Consider the following 18151-nt stretch of genomic DNA (forward strand, 5'->3'; position numbering starts at 1 on the left):
GCCATATATACGCTGGAAGAGTAATTGTTAGAAGGTGATTATTTCACTACATAAGCCAACAACTCCTTTTTTCAATCTATATGGGAATGAAAGCATTGTATTAATATAAAAATGAAAATGTGCAATGAATGCATGGAGTCTTCCCTCATTAACACTTGAGGTGTGCAGAAACCTTGAATTCTAAATGTACAGAAGATATACTTAAAACAACTAAATAATAATTTTAAAAAATTGTTCACGAGCAGAATTGAACAGTTATTCTCATGTCTGTGAGCATAGTTAATTAATTTTAATTTTTCCACAGAAATCCAAAAGGTAATAAATCTGAGCATATAGTTTGGGATTCATTATGTTTATTAGGTAAGAAAAACAAAACTAATCATTGCACTGAGTGTGTGCAGCTTCATGATGCGGCTGCTATGGTGACGACCTCTGGTCTCCCGCTGCTCTGTTCTACACAGGACACATGGACGGAGCCGTCCCTGCAACAAACACAAATCATATTATTATTATATCATACAAACAATCTCGTCATGTGACCTGTGCTGTGATCCTGGGGGGGTGGATACCTTTTCATGGTTACCACGGTGTCGATGTCGTGTTTATCCTCTTTGGGCTGCAGGTTCCTCAAGACGATCTATACATTGTACACACAAGAAGATAAACTGTTTATTTCCATTCAGCGTTTTGCGCATCAAAAAACGTATGCAACAAAGAATAACAACTAGCTTACTAGGCTACAGGAACACAAGATTGAACAATGCTGTGCTAACATGCTAACATAACTGAAATGCGAAACAGTGTCACAATTTGCCACTATTCCAACACGTTCTTAAGTGAAAAACAGGCAGTTTTAAACAAAATAAACTCCTATTGTCGACTTAAGAATGTTTTTTTTTTAACTTAAAATAGTGGCACTCTTCGCATTCCATACTCAATTTCTCAGACATATACAACAAACAAAACTAATAGCGCAAATTTAAATGAACAATTGAAATGCATAGGCAAGGTTAGCACCAACAAAACACCACAATCTAAATCATAGCTCCTGCAGACTTCACTTCTGCACTGGTATACGTGCCGACCATGTACTGTAGACAATACACTGACTTTGGATACGTAGCTCATACAACCCATCTTCAAACTGCTCCTTTAACATTCTACAGAGAGCCACAGTGATGTGTCCTACAACCCGGAAGTAAGTTAGCATTTTACCACTTCCGGTTGCTTCGACAAACCAATGCAATTTCTCCATAGGACTTTGGAAAATAGCTTGAAATAAGGTCTGTGGTTGACACAAATTGAAGAGACAGATCACGTTTTGTTCAGCCGGATAATATCCACATGTCTTCCCTACTTTTATAATTTTTTTCGAAATAGATTTATGATTAGAAAATTAGAAAAGTATTTATAGGTTTTAGGACGCGCGTCACTGTGGCACTCTATAGTGTTAGTGCCGTTTGTACCTTTGCTATTTTTTCTGGCTGCTCCTTGAGACTTCTCTGGTAAATCTCCAGACTCACAGAGGAGAGTTCCCCCCCTCCAGTCAGGACGTGTTGTCTGCGGGCGGGGAGGGGAGTGCCCGATGGGAGCAGAACAGTGAACACCTCCGCTCCGGATTCATCCACCTCCTGCAACATCAAGCCGCAGATTAATTAAATAGAGTACGATACAGAAATAGACATTTAAGATTTACGTTTATAGACAAAATCTATTCATATACCCTACATATGGTCAGCTTTCTGTCCCCAGAGTCAGAACTAAACATGGTAAAGCAGCGTTCAGTTATTATGCTCCAAATATCTGGAACAAACTCCCAGAAACCTGCAGGTCCGCTGCAACTCTGACTACTTTTAAATCCAGGCTGAAGACTTTTCTTTTTGTCGCTGCTTTTAATTGAACTATTCATATCTTAGACTGCACTGTAACTTTTATCCATGTATTTTTTCTTTTAATGTTTATTTGATTAGCTTTTCTTTTTAATGACTGATTTTAAATGCCATTTTCTTAATCTCTTTCATTTTTTGTAAAGTACTTTGAATTGCCTTGTGTTGAAAAGTGCTATATAAATAAACTTGCCTTGCCTTGCCTTACATATGGTGTGTTTTCATCGAACAGTGTACCTTCACTAGAATATCAGTGGCAGAAACGTCCACTGTGACAGTCTCTTCCTCGGGGGCGAGGCCTTCTTTGCCGACTAGTAAGCCCGCTTCCAGAGCCGCTCCCACAGCGATGACCTCATCAGGAGGCGCTGAGTTGAGCATCTCCACATCAGGAAACATGTCGCGGATCATCTGCTGGAGGCGAGGGATCCTGGCTGAGCCGCCGCAGAGAACCACCTGAAATACATTTATAAATGATATTATCTAAAATGATTACTGAGGTATTTCAGGATTTGATGTGCTTGAAGTCACATGTATTAACTATACAAATAAGGATCACTCTCATCCACACCATTCCTATAATAGAGAGATCTAGTGGAGAGACGTATTTTGTAGGCCGACCCGGGAGTAAGCATTGCAAGGGCTCACTCGATTAAAAGCCAATGGGATGTTTCCTTTGGATTTTGGAAAATTGCAGATTAAAAGATCTGTTCGTTAAGGAGTATAATCGTCACATGTTAATACCACTTTAATGATTTTTGAAGCGTAAATGCAATAGCCAGGAGGAGAAAGCTAACGTTAAAGGAGTAAACTTGTCTTTTTATTCATTTAGTAGAGACCACGTTTACATCTCCCTAAACTTGTGTTAACCACAGACTTCATTTCAGGCATCAAACCAAACACACTGGCCGTTTCTCAATCTCGAGGATTCTGGCTTCCAAGCCAATATTTCAAGGATGCTACGTCATCGAGTGCCGCCGAAGGACTGTTCCAATCTCCAGCATACTTGGAATTCTACCGAGGCAGCGTCCTTGGTTTGGGGGACATTTCGAGGCTGCACATGGGTAGACTTCGCGTCCTTAAAATCCCCACAATGCTTTGCGCACGGACCAATTTTAAAAACCCTTGCGGAGAATGGCTGAACCGACGCAGCACACATTTAAATGTAAGTATAGTGGCGTAGAACATGTGTTGGTAAATATCATGGTAAATATGTTACTTTGTTACATTTGTTTGTTATCACCAAAAATGTGTAAAGCAAGTTCATAATTAGATAGACATCGTGAGGTATTTATTTTCGGTACAGTTTATGTTGAAACCGTTAAGAGATAGTGGCACACTTGTTAGCCTGTTCCATTCCTCTTTGTTTTCCGAAGCCGTGGCTTGGAAGCATACCGGCTTCGTTTCTGAAGGAAGTGACTTGGAAGTACGCGACTACCAAGCCAGCATCCTCGCGATTGAGAAACACCCACTGACTTTGAAACAATGGAACCTAAAGAGCCAAAACGCCTACTCCTGGATGTTAGGACTCTTTCCTGCACCACTCGGATGCAGTTTTTAAACCACAGCTCCTCAATGAAAACCCAAATGACTTCCCCTCACACTGTACCTGGTTAATGTCGCTGTTGGAGAGTCCCACCTTCTCCATCAGGGCTTTGATTGGCTGGATGCTCTTGTTGAAGAGTGACGCGCAGAGCAGCTCAAATCGAGCTCTGAGAAAACACCACAATGAGGTTATCGTCTTGGTTACCACTTTTTATCCACCCTGACTTTGTCCACATATTTCCCTTTGACACGTATTACTTATAATAAATCTGGCTAAACTCTAAATCTGCTCGTGAAGGAAAATATCATGATTCATGTTTTAACTAATCAGTTGTTTCTGGTACATTGATTCAGATGCAGCAGGCCATGGTGCCTTCATGTTCAGAAGTGTATATGCAGCAGTTTCTTGTTTTCAAGTACATTTCTTTCCTTAAACTTTTTTTATTAAAACTTAATTCCCGAGCAGATTACAATGTCTGTGCTCTCAATCTTGTATTTGTTTTGTCCTTTAAAAAAGGCCACCATAAAACATTTAAATGTAAACTTTACAATGACAAAATATGTTTTAGAAAGGCTGCCATTTTATGTAAAATGTCAATTTGTTGTATTATTCTTCGTACACTCTAAATCTGCAGCCTCTTTGGTCGCTGTAAGGTTTTGTGCTTCATCCTTGGTGTCTCTGTCATCTGCATGATGATGTGTTGTACGATGTTACGAGCAGCTTTGTGTTCCCAGCTTACCGCGAGATGTTGCATTCAAAGTCGATGCCGTCGTGCAGGGAGTCCACAAAGCAGTTGGCTGTGCTCAGTGAGGAGAGATTGTGCTTGGCCATGTCTGCTCCAATCATGAGCTTCATCATCGCCCGAGTATTGTTGCTCAGCTCGTGCTTGAAGGTGCTGCACGACAGACAAATGACACCAAGAGTCAAATATAAACCAGGCATATATACGGGACAAAACCAGATCTTGGGTCATAAAGGGAAACCAACACCCAGGCAGGATTGATTAGAGGGCTGTTGTATGAGACGGCTTTAGCTTTGCCCAGCTGTACCTGGTAAACCGGCAACTCATTGTAAAATGATGCTTTTGCAGAGTATGACATAAATGTAAAGCTGCAACGATGCGCAGACTAAACCATCAGGTGGTTAACGTTCCTTTGGCAGCATTTAGACTTAATCTTACTCTTTAGACCAAAATGCTCACTATTTTTAGTATCAATTCAAACCAATGTTTTCTCTTCTAATTTAGCCATTTAGTCTCGGTCTTAATCATGTGTCAAATGTTGTGTTTATTGATCATATGATATTAAATAATTCAGTCAATACTCTTGCTAAACCTATCATTTGGTCATTTTAGTCTTACCTATTTCTCAGATGATATTATCTGACGAATACACAAGTTAAGTTGGAATCAGTACACAATAAACAACAATAATGATTGTTAGTTGCAGCCCTATATAAATGTGTAACGCATGTTAGAGAACAGTAAGTTACAGAGTAGGAGCAGCAGAAATCACAGTAGCTACCGTTTAAATTCGGCTGCCAGGTGCTGAGCCAAAACCTCAGTGATCTTTTCTCCTCCGATGCTGTGGTCAGTGAGGGTGTCCAGAACCCGGAACATTCCTCCGTTGACCTCCAGCACTGTCACACTCAGAGACGTCCCACCCAGCTTATACACCAGGACATGGCTGTGAACACAGTGCAGAACAATGTGAGGGCCAATCGACTGGAACGGATACATTATGTTCATAAAGAGTCCATTAAGTCCTCTACCTCTTTCCAGCAGAACAGTCCTGTCCAATGTTATATGCCAACAGAGCAGCAGCAGGCTCGTGGATTAGCCTCAGAACATGAAAGCCAGCAGCTTCAGCAGCCTCCCTGCACACAGCAAACACAGTGGTGGTCTTTATTAAAAAGGGTTCCTCACAACTAAACAGTACAGTTGTAGTCAAATGTCCTTTGGCCTACCTCAAAGCACGCTTCTGAGCATGTGCAAACTCGAAGGGCACGGTAATGACCGCCTCGTTGACTTCAGAGCCCAGAGCTGACTGAGCCGTTTCTGTGAAGAACAAGAAGGAATGATTAAACAGCTTATTGTTTCTCTTTGGGCCATGTGTCTGTGTGTTTGCGACAAAATACCTTTCATTTTATGAAGGATGAGTTTTGCGACATCATGTGGAACCACATAAACTGGGCGATCTCCTGCTGTGATCTCATAATGAGGCTTGTCTTGTCTGTTGACCAGCTGAACAAAGAAATCACTGCTTTACTTTGACAGTCTTTGTGGGCTCCAAACATGTTTTATAAAAGTAAAACAAAGAGACAAAACCAGCCAGCATGCATTTGGCTGAAGATTTAAGGATACAATATGAACAGCACTGAATAAAGGAATGTTAATAAAGGGCAGAACATCTTTGTTTTAAAAGGAATCCTTTCAGAAGTTTTGAAAAAACATCTACATACACAACATTAGGTGGATATGTTAACAAACTCACCTGACACTTGTTCTCTGTTTTGTGAGTTTGCGTCTCTGGATCATCAAAGCTGTCCATTAAGGGGAAAGAGAATATGTTATTGTTTGTTTTATATATTCTACACGTTTTCAAAGCTATAACTGTCTACTCATGTGCTTCTTGTAGTTTTAATATTTGCAAACAAGACACAATAAGAATGTCACCTTCTGCCCAGCACTTGTTTCACTTTGACAACTGTGTTGGCAGCGTTGCGGACCCGTCCTTGCTTTGCTGCAATGCCTACTATCTGCAGAAGATAAAAACAGAGCAATAAGATGACGACTTAAGTCAAAATGTGTAGGACCTACAATCCACACTGTAATAATAATAATCTGGTAATGTGTTAGTCAACTAGAATTTCTTTAGTCGAGGACAGCCATACTGAAAAGAGCACAACAGTTCAACAATGATTACATAAACACTATGAACTGTATATTAAGTGACGTAAATTGAAGATAATATATGTTTTACCTGCTCAGTCTCTCTGTAGCCCACCACAGCTGGAGTCACTCTGTCTCCTGCATCATTAGCCACCACATCAGCACGCCCATCCTATGAAACACACGTTCATCAGTGTCTCAAAAATGTATTTTTAGCTAAAAGACTATAAATGGACCTTAAGAAAATGTATCTTCCCCCCCATTGTACAGTACATACAACTAAATGTGTCTTTATGGAGGCCTTGGGGCGGGTACTGGAGGGGTACCAGGACCGTGACTATATTTAAGGAAGGCCTTTTCAGTTTTACTATTGAGGGGAAAACTATTTAAGGACTTTGGATATTCTCCCAGATGTCTAAAACTGTGTTTTTTAGACTAACTTTATGAGGCATGGAATGACTTCATTCATCGCGTGTGTATGTAAAGTGTTAGCATGTTAACAACCAGTGCTATTTCAGTTGAAATGTAGAGTTGTGATGAAATGTGTCACTATTTTGTGAACCAGAGAAGGACGGACAGCGTGGGAGAGGTCGGTAAGGTTAAACTGAGCGTAACTCACCTTAAATATCGCAACACAAGCGCAGGTATATCCGAAGTGAACTCCAATGGCAGCCATGTTGGAAGATGTGCAACACGCGTATGCGGCTCGTGTTCCGCTTCTAAAGGAACCACTTCCGGCACAACCTTTTCAAAACAAAAGCGTATAACTTTAAGAAGAAGTTTAAAACCCATAAACAATTTAAATATAGGTAATAACTAGCTTATAAATTAAACTGTTTGTTTCTTTTTTAATGTCTCTGAGGGCAATGCATATCAAGTAGCCTATTGTGTGCCCAAATTCTAGAAATATACATGGCTAAGTGTACGGTTTAATGGCTCTTGAGGTAGCAACCGTAGCATGCATTATTATAGGACTATTTTTCAGTTTATATGAAGTTTTACTGTTGGTATTATCTGTAAATATCATATTTTAGTCCAGTTTAAGACAATGTGATGACGTCAGTCCCGGTTTCTCTGGTGCTGCAGTTCAGCCGAGAAAGGGTTGTTGACTGGGACGCCATGAAGCTAATAATAACTCAAACGCTGTCATGGCGGTGCTGCCCTTCGTCTCTCTGCTGTTTATTACAGGGTTTACTTTTTCTGCGGCAGGCAACTGTGAAGGTTAGACAGCATGGTGTGAGCAGAAGTTATGTGCGACTACGGTTAACCAGTAGGCCTATTACACTGTGCTGATATCACCAACAGGTTCTTTTTTGAGACGTCAACATCTCCCTGTATATCTGCCGTGCATGTCTGGACAGATTGGGCAATTCATAAAAATATACTTTCTCGTTCGCACGAGATACTTTCTCGTGAGTCACTGCAATTCATGCAGTGACTCTGACATTATCTGCGCCTTTTACGCACCGCCTTCACTGTGTGTGTGTGTGTGTGTGTGTGTGTGTGTGTGTGTGTGTGTGTGTGTGTGTGTGTGTGTGTGTGTGTGTGTGTGTGTGTGTGTGTGTGTGTGTGTGTGTGTGTGTGTGTGTGTGTCCGTCACCGGCATTTGTTTTCAAATTACCATGAACAGTAATTTACACACATAGCTAACTCCATAGGTATGTGTATTTCCAAGTGAAAGAAATTCGTGTAATCTTAATCTCGATGTAGTGCTGTTTAGTCCTGTCGGAGTGCACCGGAACGAACGACATTATCCTAATATCTTCTGAAAACAAATGCCCACACACACACACACACACACACACACACACACACACACACACACACACACACACACACACACACACACACACACACGCCCTAGCGACCGGACATCTTCTTCATAAAACTAATAATATGGCGTAATAATCGAGCAGTTCGATGTGTCTAACCATAAGAAAGTATCTCGTGTGAACGAGATTGTAAGTGTATCCCAAGAACCTTTCAAGTTTAGGGGCTCCGTAAGTAGCTATGTGCTAAATTGCAAATATCAGACATTTTAACATTTCATTATGTCAGATAAAAAATGCGTGTTGTTGAAATATTGGAGTCAGGGAAGGGTCAGGTTTTTACAGAGGGGATTTTGAATATATTTTTGTATATCACTTTCAATATAAAGATAGCTATGTACAGACACACATTGTCAAAGTTAGTAAAATAAACACCTGAATGTGTATTTTGGATTATTTATTTACCCCTAGTCTGAAAGTAGACTGGATATGGAAGCACCAAACTCTCAAAAATGTACCGGTATATAAAAAACAAACATGCAGTTTGTCTGTAGTGTTTCCCCTTAATTGAAACACTCACAATACATTAGTTCCAATATACAGTACATAAGTATAAATATAGAGCTAAATGTTTTTTTGTCCACAAATAATCAGAATCGATTAGCAGCACGCTCACCCCATAATAATAATAATGAACTGGTGTGCAGTGTGTGTGGACTTTCTTTCCAGACTGTATGGCAGTCTGACGTTGGCCCACAGAGAACTCACTCCTCCCCTGGTGGAGGAAGAGCTGATCCAGGCCTGCACTGTCGCCCAGGGCAAGGAGGCGAGGCTGGTGAGAACACACACATGCACAGACTCCCATGTGAGCTGCAGAATTGACCAATATAAAGCTATTTCTGAGGGTACTTGGCTGATCAAACGTGTGTTTATGTGCTGTCGTGTCCCAGTGTTACTATCTAGGAGCCACTATTGATGCAGCAACCCGTGTCACAGCATCGGTGTCTCGACCTCTGGCCTCTCACGTCCCCGTTGAGAAGATCTGCCAGCGCCTCAGCAGCACAGACATGCAGATCTGTGAGCTCAGATATGGTAAAGTGTTATCAAATGCATAACAAACACTTACCATTCACTTGTGTGTTGGCACAATATAAAGCATGTTTCTGTGTCAGCAGACCCTCAAGTGAAGGATCTGAGCAGCGACGGGCTGAAAATAATGAAAGTCTTGGAGCTGAGGAACATTTTAGCTTCGTGGGGAGAAGAGTGTCGAGGCTGTCTGGAGAAACACGAGTTTGTCAGCCTCATCCAGGAGAAAGCACTGCTGCATGCTCACAGTACGGAACTGTGAATATCATTTGTTTCTTCTGCTCCTTTCGAAAATATCATCAGAAAAATCTAATTTAAGTGCATGATTTACTCATTTGTGCCACCAAATGACTTAATTTGTATGTTAATAGAGGAGACATACATCTTTTTGTGCTGATACAGTATGTACCTGATTAATAGCAGCCACAACAATAGCAGCATGGTAGATAGAGTTTCATAAAATACTGCCCATCAGATGTTCCCAAAAACGTTTCAAGTGTCAAAGAAGCTATCCGACGAAAAGTTCAATTGAATATCTAAACAGGAGGTTCACGTTCATACGTTTATGTAAATGGATGGTAAAAAAAAATGCTCTAGTTGTTTCTTTTGACAACAATCACTTGCATAGATTAAAATGTGTTTTGTCACACTGTTTATTTCACGTCCCATCACATTGACTTATTAATTTCTCAAATTCCTAATGTAACATTTTCCTCACTTCTATTGCAATGATAGCTGATTAGGTCTATGTTTTGCCATAAGATTTCAAACTGATTCAATGACAAAAAAAACATAATAAATTATAATTTTTTATAATACAAGTATCATGTCGTCGTTTATTGCAGATATCACTCACCATAAAGGGTTCTGACTACAGAACTGACTGGCTGTCAATTAGAAGGTCAGCTATCCACTGTTAACTACCCAGAGATCCACTTACAATGAAAAGCCAAAGAACTATATTTTTAGATATGATGTTGATGGTGTTCCTACTGGTGTTGAATTGGCTTGGCATGATCGATTTTACGACGGCAGCCAGGCTGCTATCAGACATGTAAAAGGAAGTCCTCTCTTTACTGCAGTCCTGTTTCAGAGAACAGTTCCTCTGAGTGAATCAGCCCCTTGTTATAAAGACTCAGTTTGTTCCTCAGTCTCTCCTTGGCTGGGGTTTCCACTGCAGTAGAGTTACCTGAAACACACAACAAAGCTACGGATTACTTTTAATACATACAATACATCTATGTATGTCATACCTAGATACATAGATGTATTTTTATCCAAGGCTGTTTTTAATGTTCTTGGCAAGATGGCTGTCACACCCAGGTAAAGTATTTTGGGAATTTCCCATAGAAGGTATGTATAAAGGAAGTAAACACAATCCTCTCGACATCACCCATTGGTTATTGGACTAGGCTTTCAAGGCCTCGAGTATGTCATTTTTGTCATTGCCATCTTGGTCTTTTGGAACCAGAAGTGGCCATATTTGGACGAGAGTGTAGGCTGGGGAGGAGCAAGGTTCATCACGTGGTAACATTTTGGATACTAGTTAGGCTGGCTGAACAACGTGTGGTAGCAACGCAGTGGTAGCGACCTAGTGGTTTGTCAATAACAAAGTAGCCACGCCCCAAATGCTTATTTTTGTTTATTTTATAAAATGGAACCATAATATACAAAATAACATCGAGCTGTAATGACGAATACTTGCAACTAGCCGTAGAGGACATAAAGTTATCAGAAAAATTTGAGTTTAGTGTAATTTTCTCATAGACTTCTATTCATCCATCCATCTTCTTCCGCTTATCCGTGGTCGGGTCGCGGGGGACTTCTATTCAATCAAACTTAATTTGCAACTAATGGAATCTCTCTCTGCTGGCCATATCAAGAATGCAGGTTTAAAGCACTTCCCTATTAGCCTTACTTTTTCCACCAGGAGGTTGCCGACCACTTCTAATGAAAGCCTTTTAGGAAGCATGTGGTATTGCAGACTTACCCCTCTGAGAACATTATAGATAATCAAATTTGATCATATGTTCGTTTGGTTATCAAAAATGTAACAAATTCGGCATCTGTAATGTAGGATTTTATCAAAACTTACTCTGAGGACTGTCAGTGTGGTTGGGGGTGAAGCCATTGGCCCTGCAGTCCTCACAGGGCAGACCGCCTATCTCAGCAGGGCAGCTGCACTGTACAGGCCAGCTGCTGTACAGGTCAGCCGACGCCTCACCAGAAGCCCCCCCCACGTCGCTCAGAAACGTCACCTCCGACTGGCTGTATTCATTGGGCCCTTCCTGTGTTAGAGAACCAGGGAGGCTGAGCTGCTCATCGTGCTCTACAGGTATGGAGGATAAAAGGCTCATCTCAGTTTTAAGGGGGTTTCCATCATCCAGGCTGTGGGGTTGGTCCGCAGGGGGGCAGCTAGGTGGAGGAAGTAGCTTGCTCAATGCCAAAATAACCTGAAGACAGTAAAGATTTATAGTATTTATCTCATCCACATTCACCTAAATGAAGGTTGGGTAGTAATGGGTTGGGATTATGTACTCAGATTACACAAAATAAGTCGTTTTTATTAAGATTTAAAAATATGTGCAGTTAGATTATAGTAACATTGTCAGGGATTACTTGATAACATTTTAGTTTAGATATTTGAAATATGGCAATTTCCATACCCAAAGTTTCAGAATAAACAGAGAAACCAAGTTTATTTAAAAAAATGTTTTAAATGCAGTCCTGGAAAAACCTCTGGGATGTCTTCCCAATCTGACCAAACCCTGCTTTAATAACCCTAGCAGCATGAATAAGACCATGAAACACAGTGGAAAGCGCTAAAAGTAACCATGTAGCCCTTTGAGCTTAGACTATTTGGTTATTTAAACATTCCTAAAGAAAATATTGATCCTTGATTACTCACAGTCTCCATGCTTGGTCTGCTGCGGTGTCGACTCGCCGTGCAGTCCAGGGCCAGACGCAGCAGGCCGAGGCCGATGTCAGTGGGCCACCGACCTGCCGCCACATCCAAAAACTGTAGACAAGAGTCCACACCACCGCTGTCCTCCACCTCCGTTACCAGCAGCTCTCTCTGACATAGCAGACACAGAGAGCACGAGGTTACTGCATACTGCAAATAGTGACTATTGTAAGACATCAACCTGGATTTTGAGGGCTAAAGAACTCTGTGAACTTTCTATTCTACCTTCAGTGACTCACCAGTGGTTTTTGTTTAGGTACTTCCTCTTGTACCTTCCTTCCTGTTACGGTTTCCATTATAACCTGAAGGCATGCAAATGAGAATTAACGGCAATAAATCATAATGTTTCTATCAGAAATCATAATCCACTACAGTCACAACAAAGATATAATGATACAACAAAGGATGTCTATGTGACATCCTAATTGACATACAGGGTGAGAAAGTTTTGCTGAGCTTATATTATTTAGTTACAATCACCATCCCAAAGCTGAAAACATCCAAGCTAGAGGAGAGCTTGCCGTCTCGGATGTAGTCCTCAGGTAGGTATGCCAGGTTGCTGTGGGACTTCGTATCCAGAGTGATGGTACAGAGCTGATTGGATGAATTAGGACGGAGGCGGGCCAACCCAAAGTCAGACACCTTGGGCTGCAGGGTGTCATCCAAAAGTATGTTTGCACTGTGCATAAAACACATATGGACACTTTGAAAACTTTGTTAGATACCTGAGATAACATCTGTAGTTAATACAAGCTTAGGAGATGTTCACCTATTGTTCTAAATCACAAAATAAGACGGTAAGGTACCCATACGAGGAGCCTTTACGTCATCTTAAAAACCGTGACTAAAGATTGATTTGCCGAACATGGTGTGGTGACGTGAAGCCATGCGACTGTCATGTACAGTAGTTTGTTTATAGCATAACGTTAGCTATTTACTGTTGGAAATTGCATTTAGGCTTCAACTATTATAAAAGGGGTATTAATATGTGAAGATTATCCTGCTGAACAAAATATGTAAGTATCATGAATGTGTGTTAGCCACAGATCTTATTTTCTACAATATACCAAAATCCAATGGAAAAAACCCATTGGATTTGTGTTGAAGTCCCTGCAATGCTATCTATTCGGTCTATCTAAAAGAATATGTCAGCACTGCACCACTCTATTATGGCCGTAACATCTCAGATTGTTTCTTTCTAAGCTTGAAGCAATTGGTCATCCTGTAAATGATATAATGTTCAGGTTGAGTGTTGCACATCGCAGTGACAATGCTTTTCTGAAGAGAACAGGACAGCCAGAATGTGGTGGCGCTGAGTGATCAGGAGGTGTACCTGAAGATGTTGCCACAGATCACCGGGCAGGGCTGGGCTGTATGGAGGTGATACAAGGCCTTTGCAGTTCCCTTAATGATGTTGAGACGCTCTTGCCAGGACAGAGGGGGCTCTCCATCCTGTACAGTGACAATACACAATATTAAATATAAAACAAAAATATGCTTTCAAGTAAATTAACAATAACTGTGGTTTGAGACTGTGTGGGTCTCAGTCCTCTTTTAGGCAGTCTGGGACGGGATTTTAAAAGCTAAAATGTCAATTAATCCATCTGCTGATCTTAAAATCTGTTCAATACATGTTCTTTGACTTTATCTGTATGAGGTAAGGTTTATAACCATTTAATGCAACCATGGATAGAATAGGAAAACAAAATAGAATTGGGAGGGATGAAACCCTCTTTAATGGTCACACATGCAGAGCACAGAGCACACACAGTGACATTTGGCCTCTGCATTTAACCTATCCTAATACTAGGAACCACTGTTCCGGGCAGATATTGTACAGCGCCCGGGGATACATGTTCACTTCCTGCTTTTGATTGTGAAACTGTTACCTATAAACTTTTCTGTGGTTTTGTTACAGACATAAACACACTTGCTTGTGGACATACTGCAGTAGGCCAACAGATGTTGATAAGTAAAACCCATACCTGATGGTGTAATCTGTGGAAGAGTGATCCATTAGGGAGGTAAGGAGAGAGCACACAGTAGCGGTCCTCATTAGAAACACAGCACAACAACTCTAGGATGTTTGGATGTTGGTACCTGTAACACATCAATTCATAAAAATAAACAACTCTCTATCAGATAAATAAAGGAAGGTCATTTGCGAGTTGTTACATACAAAAGATGAGTTTCCATTTCTTTTCTGAAGACATCCCAGAGTTTTTTCCAGGACTGCATTTTTACCTGAAGAAAGATTGATAAAGAACGCATGAAGGCCGGAATGGGTTGAACAGCAAGCAAGCACATCTCCCAAGATGTCAGAGTGTTAGAATCAATAATCACCTGTTTAAAAAGCTTAACTGCGATCATTTGATCACCCATGTGTGCTCTGTAGATATCAGAGAAGTGGCCCTCTGCAATTCTCAAGTCAGGATGGAAATGTTTGGTTGCTTCTATGATGTCTTGGAAAGTCGCCTCTAGTGGGAAGGATCCCTTATAAGAGAAAATACAAAAAATGATCATTTATTTTCTTATTTCTCACAGGTAATACAGGCTGAAGGCTTAAAGGCACAATATGGAATTTTCTGCCACCAGGGTCTCTTAATCAAAACTGTAACAAAAGACAGAGTGATGGTGGCTTTGTGAAGTAGCGTGGGATCATAGGAGTTGTTGTTTGCTCCAACAGTGCTGTTGTTGCAGTCGAGCTTCTGTTCAGGTGCATTTTTACAAGGATCTGGATTTTCCACAAAAATCTCTGACCAAAAGGACTAAGTTAAACGGGTAAAAACACTGCAAATACCACTTAAAATGACCAAGCTCTAAAAGGTATATGGTAGCAAAGTGGCTAAAAGAGAGTACATTTATGACAGTTTATAGAACTTATGGAGCTTATGGAAAGACAATTTAATGTTAAAAGTTTATATTTACCATTTAAACAAGTGAACAAACAATTCTACCTTATCTTTAGATGCTGACATCGGCCCTTTGGAATTTGCTTGTTGATCGCTGCTGGGCAAAGGCGACTCTGAAATAGACATATTGCCCAAATAGGAAATGTAATATTTATTTCTTGATAACTGCATCAATATGGTTTGCTTATATAATACATGCATCACCAACAGGAACTGCGAAAGGGCTTTCCATTTCCCCTTTTCGATGTTACTTCCCTCAAAAACTGATTCATTCCCCTTGGGGATACACATCTTTGCATTGACAATAATTAAAGCTTAAAAAAGCCACCACAATATTTGCAACAACTACTGGAAATATAAAGCAGTGAAACCTATGATGTAACGTAGTATCCTGCCCCATTGGCCCTGCACTAGTTAAGAAGGCTACAGATAGAGCTTTTCAGGGTTTACCTCTCCTGTGGTATGTTATATAGGTTTTTGTGCATGTAAAAAAAAGTCTCCAAAGGCAAAGGAGTTTCTCTCCCTCACACTCCCCCAGTGCCTGAAACACCTCCATTAGACTCCTTTGTTTCCTTCCATAACATAGTGACATCGCTTTGTAACACTTGCACTTCTATTGGCTAGTGCTCCAACACCTGGTACGTGATAGGCTGAGGGGTAGGATATCTCTAAGCGGTTGACCAATTACATCAGAGCTGGCCAGCTATCCAATCAGAGCAGACTGGGCTCCGGTTTCAGACAGAGGGTGAAAAGACCTTTTCCTAGTCAGTCAGTCAGTCAGTCAGTCAGTCAGTCAGTCAGTCAGTCAGTCAGTCAGTCAGTCAGTCAGTCAGTCAGTCAGTCAGTCAGTCAGTCAGTCAGTATGTCTGTCTGTCTGTCTGTCTGTCTGTCCTTCTATTGAAAACACAATCTGCTCAATTGAGTACCAGCATTTTCTTAATGTGCTATAAGCAGATAAGTAAGTAAATTACCTTTGCCTTTAATAGTTTGGAACTGACCTTGAGCTTGACTCGTGAAGAGCTGCAGGGCCCTGAGGTGTCCCATGTCTTTGAGCAGGTTGAGAAGGTCCTGCACTCGTGAATTCTCCTGAGCCCAGGACCACAGCAGCTCTCTGGTGGGGCTCCGACCCGCCAACTCCACTCGCTCCAACATGCGGACTTCTAACAAGCTGGGGACAATTTGGACAGCTGGGGACCCACAAAGAGGATGGGCATACAATATATCAAATCAAGCTCACAGAGGAATACTGTGTGTTTATAACAAATATGAATACAGGTTCATTCACCTCTTATCTTTACATATTACACAATTCTTAGTATTGTATAATAATATGCCATTGAAAAACAACCAAATGCTAGCATTTCTCAACTTCCTCATTATTATTTAAAGAATACAAAAACAAAGGCTCCTTTGTCAACATTGTTCAACAAAATAGATTGTTGTATTTCTTATTGATCATATATTTGCAGTGGTGTGAAGTAACTAAGTACATTTACCCGAGTACCATGTACTTTACATGTATTCCAATTTGTTGCTACTTTGTACTGTTGCTCCACATTTACCAGCTGCACATGAATGCATCAATAATCATAATAAAAACACATCATTTATATTATTCTAAAATTGATCAATCTGCCTAATGAGTACTTTTACTTTAGCTACTTTAGTACAGTTTGAAGCTAATACCTTCATACTTTTACTTGAGAGAAGCCTTGAACATTTGCAATGCAAGGCTTTTCCTTGTAACAGAGTATTCCTACACTCTGGTACTTAATAATAATAATAATAATTCATTTATTTTATATAGGCGCCTTTCAAGGCTCTCAAGGTCGCCCTACAAACACATAAAAAACAAGATACACAATACCTAACACCAGCATAAGAAACATAAACAAGACAATGCAACAAATAAAATAAATCAAACGGAGGATGTGTGATGGATAATGATCAGGGTGGATATGCGAGTGTGAAGAGATATGTTTTGAGGCGTGATTTGAAAATGGGGAGAGAGTCAGTGTTGCGGATGTCAGGTGGGAGGGAGTTCCAGAGGCGGGGTGCAGAGCGGCTGAAGGCTCTAGACCCCATGGTGGTTAAACGGAAGGGGGGTGCAGTGAGGCTGAGGGAAGCAGAAGATCTGAGTGTGCGGATGGGTGTGTTGATGTGCAGGAGGTCGGAGAGGTACAGAGGAGTGAGGTTATGGATGGCCTTAAAGGCGAGGAGCAGAATCTTAAAAACGATAGGCCTACGGGATTTGACGGGGAGCCAGTGAAGTTGCTGAAGAACAGGAGTGATGTGGTTAATGGAGGGGGTTCTGGTGATGATGCGGGCGGCAGAGTTCTGAACCAGACATTTCATTTGCATATCCAACAGTATAAAAAGTTACATTCAGAGAAAGTTTCCTGTTAATTACAAAAAGCCACGAGTTAATTGTTATCTTAGTGGCTGCCGCTGCGGTAGACTTGTATATCCAAACTTTAACCATGAAAAAGTAGTTCCTCACCTAGTACACGCCACCCGAACCTGTCATCTCCGCTGTCCATGATTCTACAGAACATTTCGATGATAGCCGGGGGGACATCGTAAAGGAAGGTGGAGGGGTCCATGTGAAAAGCCGCACAGACAGGAGACACTGACACACTGCGAGGCTTCACTGTGGTTGCTCAAATACGGAAACTCCCTCCGCCCCGTTACGCAGACAACTAAAGGAGTCATTAGGCAGACTCAAAACAAAACTATTTAGTAAAAAACCCCAATTCAATCAGTGTTGCACCAATTTACGAGTGAGCATTGTCGGAAGGATACACCATTTCAACATCAGAGACAATGTTAAATGCTGCGTCAAATTTCGCCATTCGACATTTCACCATAAACTGCCATTAGCATTGTTTACAACACACTTTAGGCTATTCTATTATTGGTTTATTTGCAATATTTTAAGAACATAACTAAACACTCACGTGCCATAATTGATAGTAGGCATATGTGGAAACCTGTAGTTTCCTGGTGTTTTTAGAAGAAAACATACTTAATTCGGCCTCTAGGGGAGTTTGACTTTGTTGTTATAATGTAGGTTTAAATACACCTGCAAAAACAGGACCTA

At 40.9% G+C, this 18151-nt stretch overlaps 3 protein-coding genes across 3 annotated transcripts; 1 reads left to right on the top strand and 2 right to left on the bottom strand.

Moving 5' to 3' along the window:
* Nucleotides 1-247: 247 nt before the first annotated feature.
* On the bottom strand, nucleotides 248-7063 carry hspa14 (heat shock protein 14). Its single transcript, XM_034217629.1, has 14 exons — nucleotides 6939-7063; nucleotides 6411-6491; nucleotides 6104-6186; nucleotides 5922-5970; nucleotides 5566-5671; nucleotides 5395-5485; nucleotides 5200-5304; nucleotides 4953-5114; nucleotides 4169-4324; nucleotides 3493-3595; nucleotides 2124-2339; nucleotides 1467-1631; nucleotides 570-637; nucleotides 248-482 (listed from the first exon to the last, which is right to left on the bottom strand). Exons 1-14 carry the CDS (start codon nucleotides 6993-6995, stop codon nucleotides 404-406), a joined length of 1521 nt encoding a protein of 506 aa, XP_034073520.1. The 5' UTR covers nucleotides 6996-7063; the 3' UTR covers nucleotides 248-403.
* A 372-nt stretch (nucleotides 7064-7435) lies between these two features.
* Nucleotides 7436-9711, top strand: cdnf (cerebral dopamine neurotrophic factor). The gene is made up of 4 exons (XM_034217723.1): nucleotides 7436-7540; nucleotides 8796-8923; nucleotides 9039-9180; nucleotides 9264-9711. Exons 1-4 carry the CDS (start codon nucleotides 7468-7470, stop codon nucleotides 9434-9436), a joined length of 516 nt encoding a protein of 171 aa, XP_034073614.1. The 5' UTR covers nucleotides 7436-7467; the 3' UTR covers nucleotides 9437-9711.
* Nucleotides 9712-9813: 102 nt separating this feature from the next.
* irak3 (interleukin-1 receptor-associated kinase 3) lies at nucleotides 9814-17958 on the bottom strand. Its single transcript, XM_034217721.1, has 12 exons — nucleotides 17552-17958; nucleotides 16050-16238; nucleotides 15097-15164; nucleotides 14483-14632; nucleotides 14319-14383; nucleotides 14125-14239; nucleotides 13473-13591; nucleotides 12620-12818; nucleotides 12379-12441; nucleotides 12083-12250; nucleotides 11270-11627; nucleotides 9814-10363 (listed from the first exon to the last, which is right to left on the bottom strand). Exons 1-12 carry the CDS (start codon nucleotides 17652-17654, stop codon nucleotides 10248-10250), a joined length of 1713 nt encoding a protein of 570 aa, XP_034073612.1. The 5' UTR covers nucleotides 17655-17958; the 3' UTR covers nucleotides 9814-10247.
* Nucleotides 17959-18151: the final 193 nt, after the last annotated feature.

The sequence above is a fragment of the Gymnodraco acuticeps genome, unplaced genomic scaffold (assembly GCF_902827175.1).
Source record: "Gymnodraco acuticeps unplaced genomic scaffold, fGymAcu1.1, whole genome shotgun sequence".
Classification (NCBI taxonomy): Eukaryota; Metazoa; Chordata; class Actinopteri; order Perciformes; family Bathydraconidae; genus Gymnodraco; species Gymnodraco acuticeps.

Coding starts and splice junctions, on each gene's coding strand:
- hspa14 (XM_034217629.1), bottom strand. CDS start 6,995: ATGGCTGCCATTGGAGTTCACTTCGGATATACCTGCGCTTGTGTTGCG. Junction 5,971..6,103: donor AAACAAGTGCTGGGCAGAAG/GTGACATTCTTA, acceptor CTTAATGGACAG/CTTTGATGATCCAGAGACGC. Junction 2,340..3,492: donor CCAACAGCGACATTAACCAG/GTACAGTGTGAG, acceptor AATGTATTTCAG/GTGGTTCTCTGCGGCGGCTC.
- cdnf (XM_034217723.1), top strand. CDS start 7,468: ATGGCGGTGCTGCCCTTCGTCTCTCTGCTGTTTATTACAGGGTTTACT. Junction 7,541..8,795: donor TGCGGCAGGCAACTGTGAAG/GTTAGACAGCAT, acceptor ACTGGTGTGCAG/TGTGTGTGGACTTTCTTTCC. Junction 8,924..9,038: donor AGGGCAAGGAGGCGAGGCTG/GTGAGAACACAC, acceptor GTCGTGTCCCAG/TGTTACTATCTAGGAGCCAC.
- irak3 (XM_034217721.1), bottom strand. CDS start 17,654: ATGGACCCCTCCACCTTCCTTTACGATGTCCCCCCGGCTATCATCGAA. Junction 14,633..15,096: donor TGTCAGCATCTAAAGATAAG/GTAGAATTGTTT, acceptor TTCTCTTATAAG/GGATCCTTCCCACTAGAGGC. Junction 14,240..14,318: donor GAAATGGAAACTCATCTTTT/GTATGTAACAAC, acceptor GATGTGTTACAG/GTACCAACATCCAAACATCC.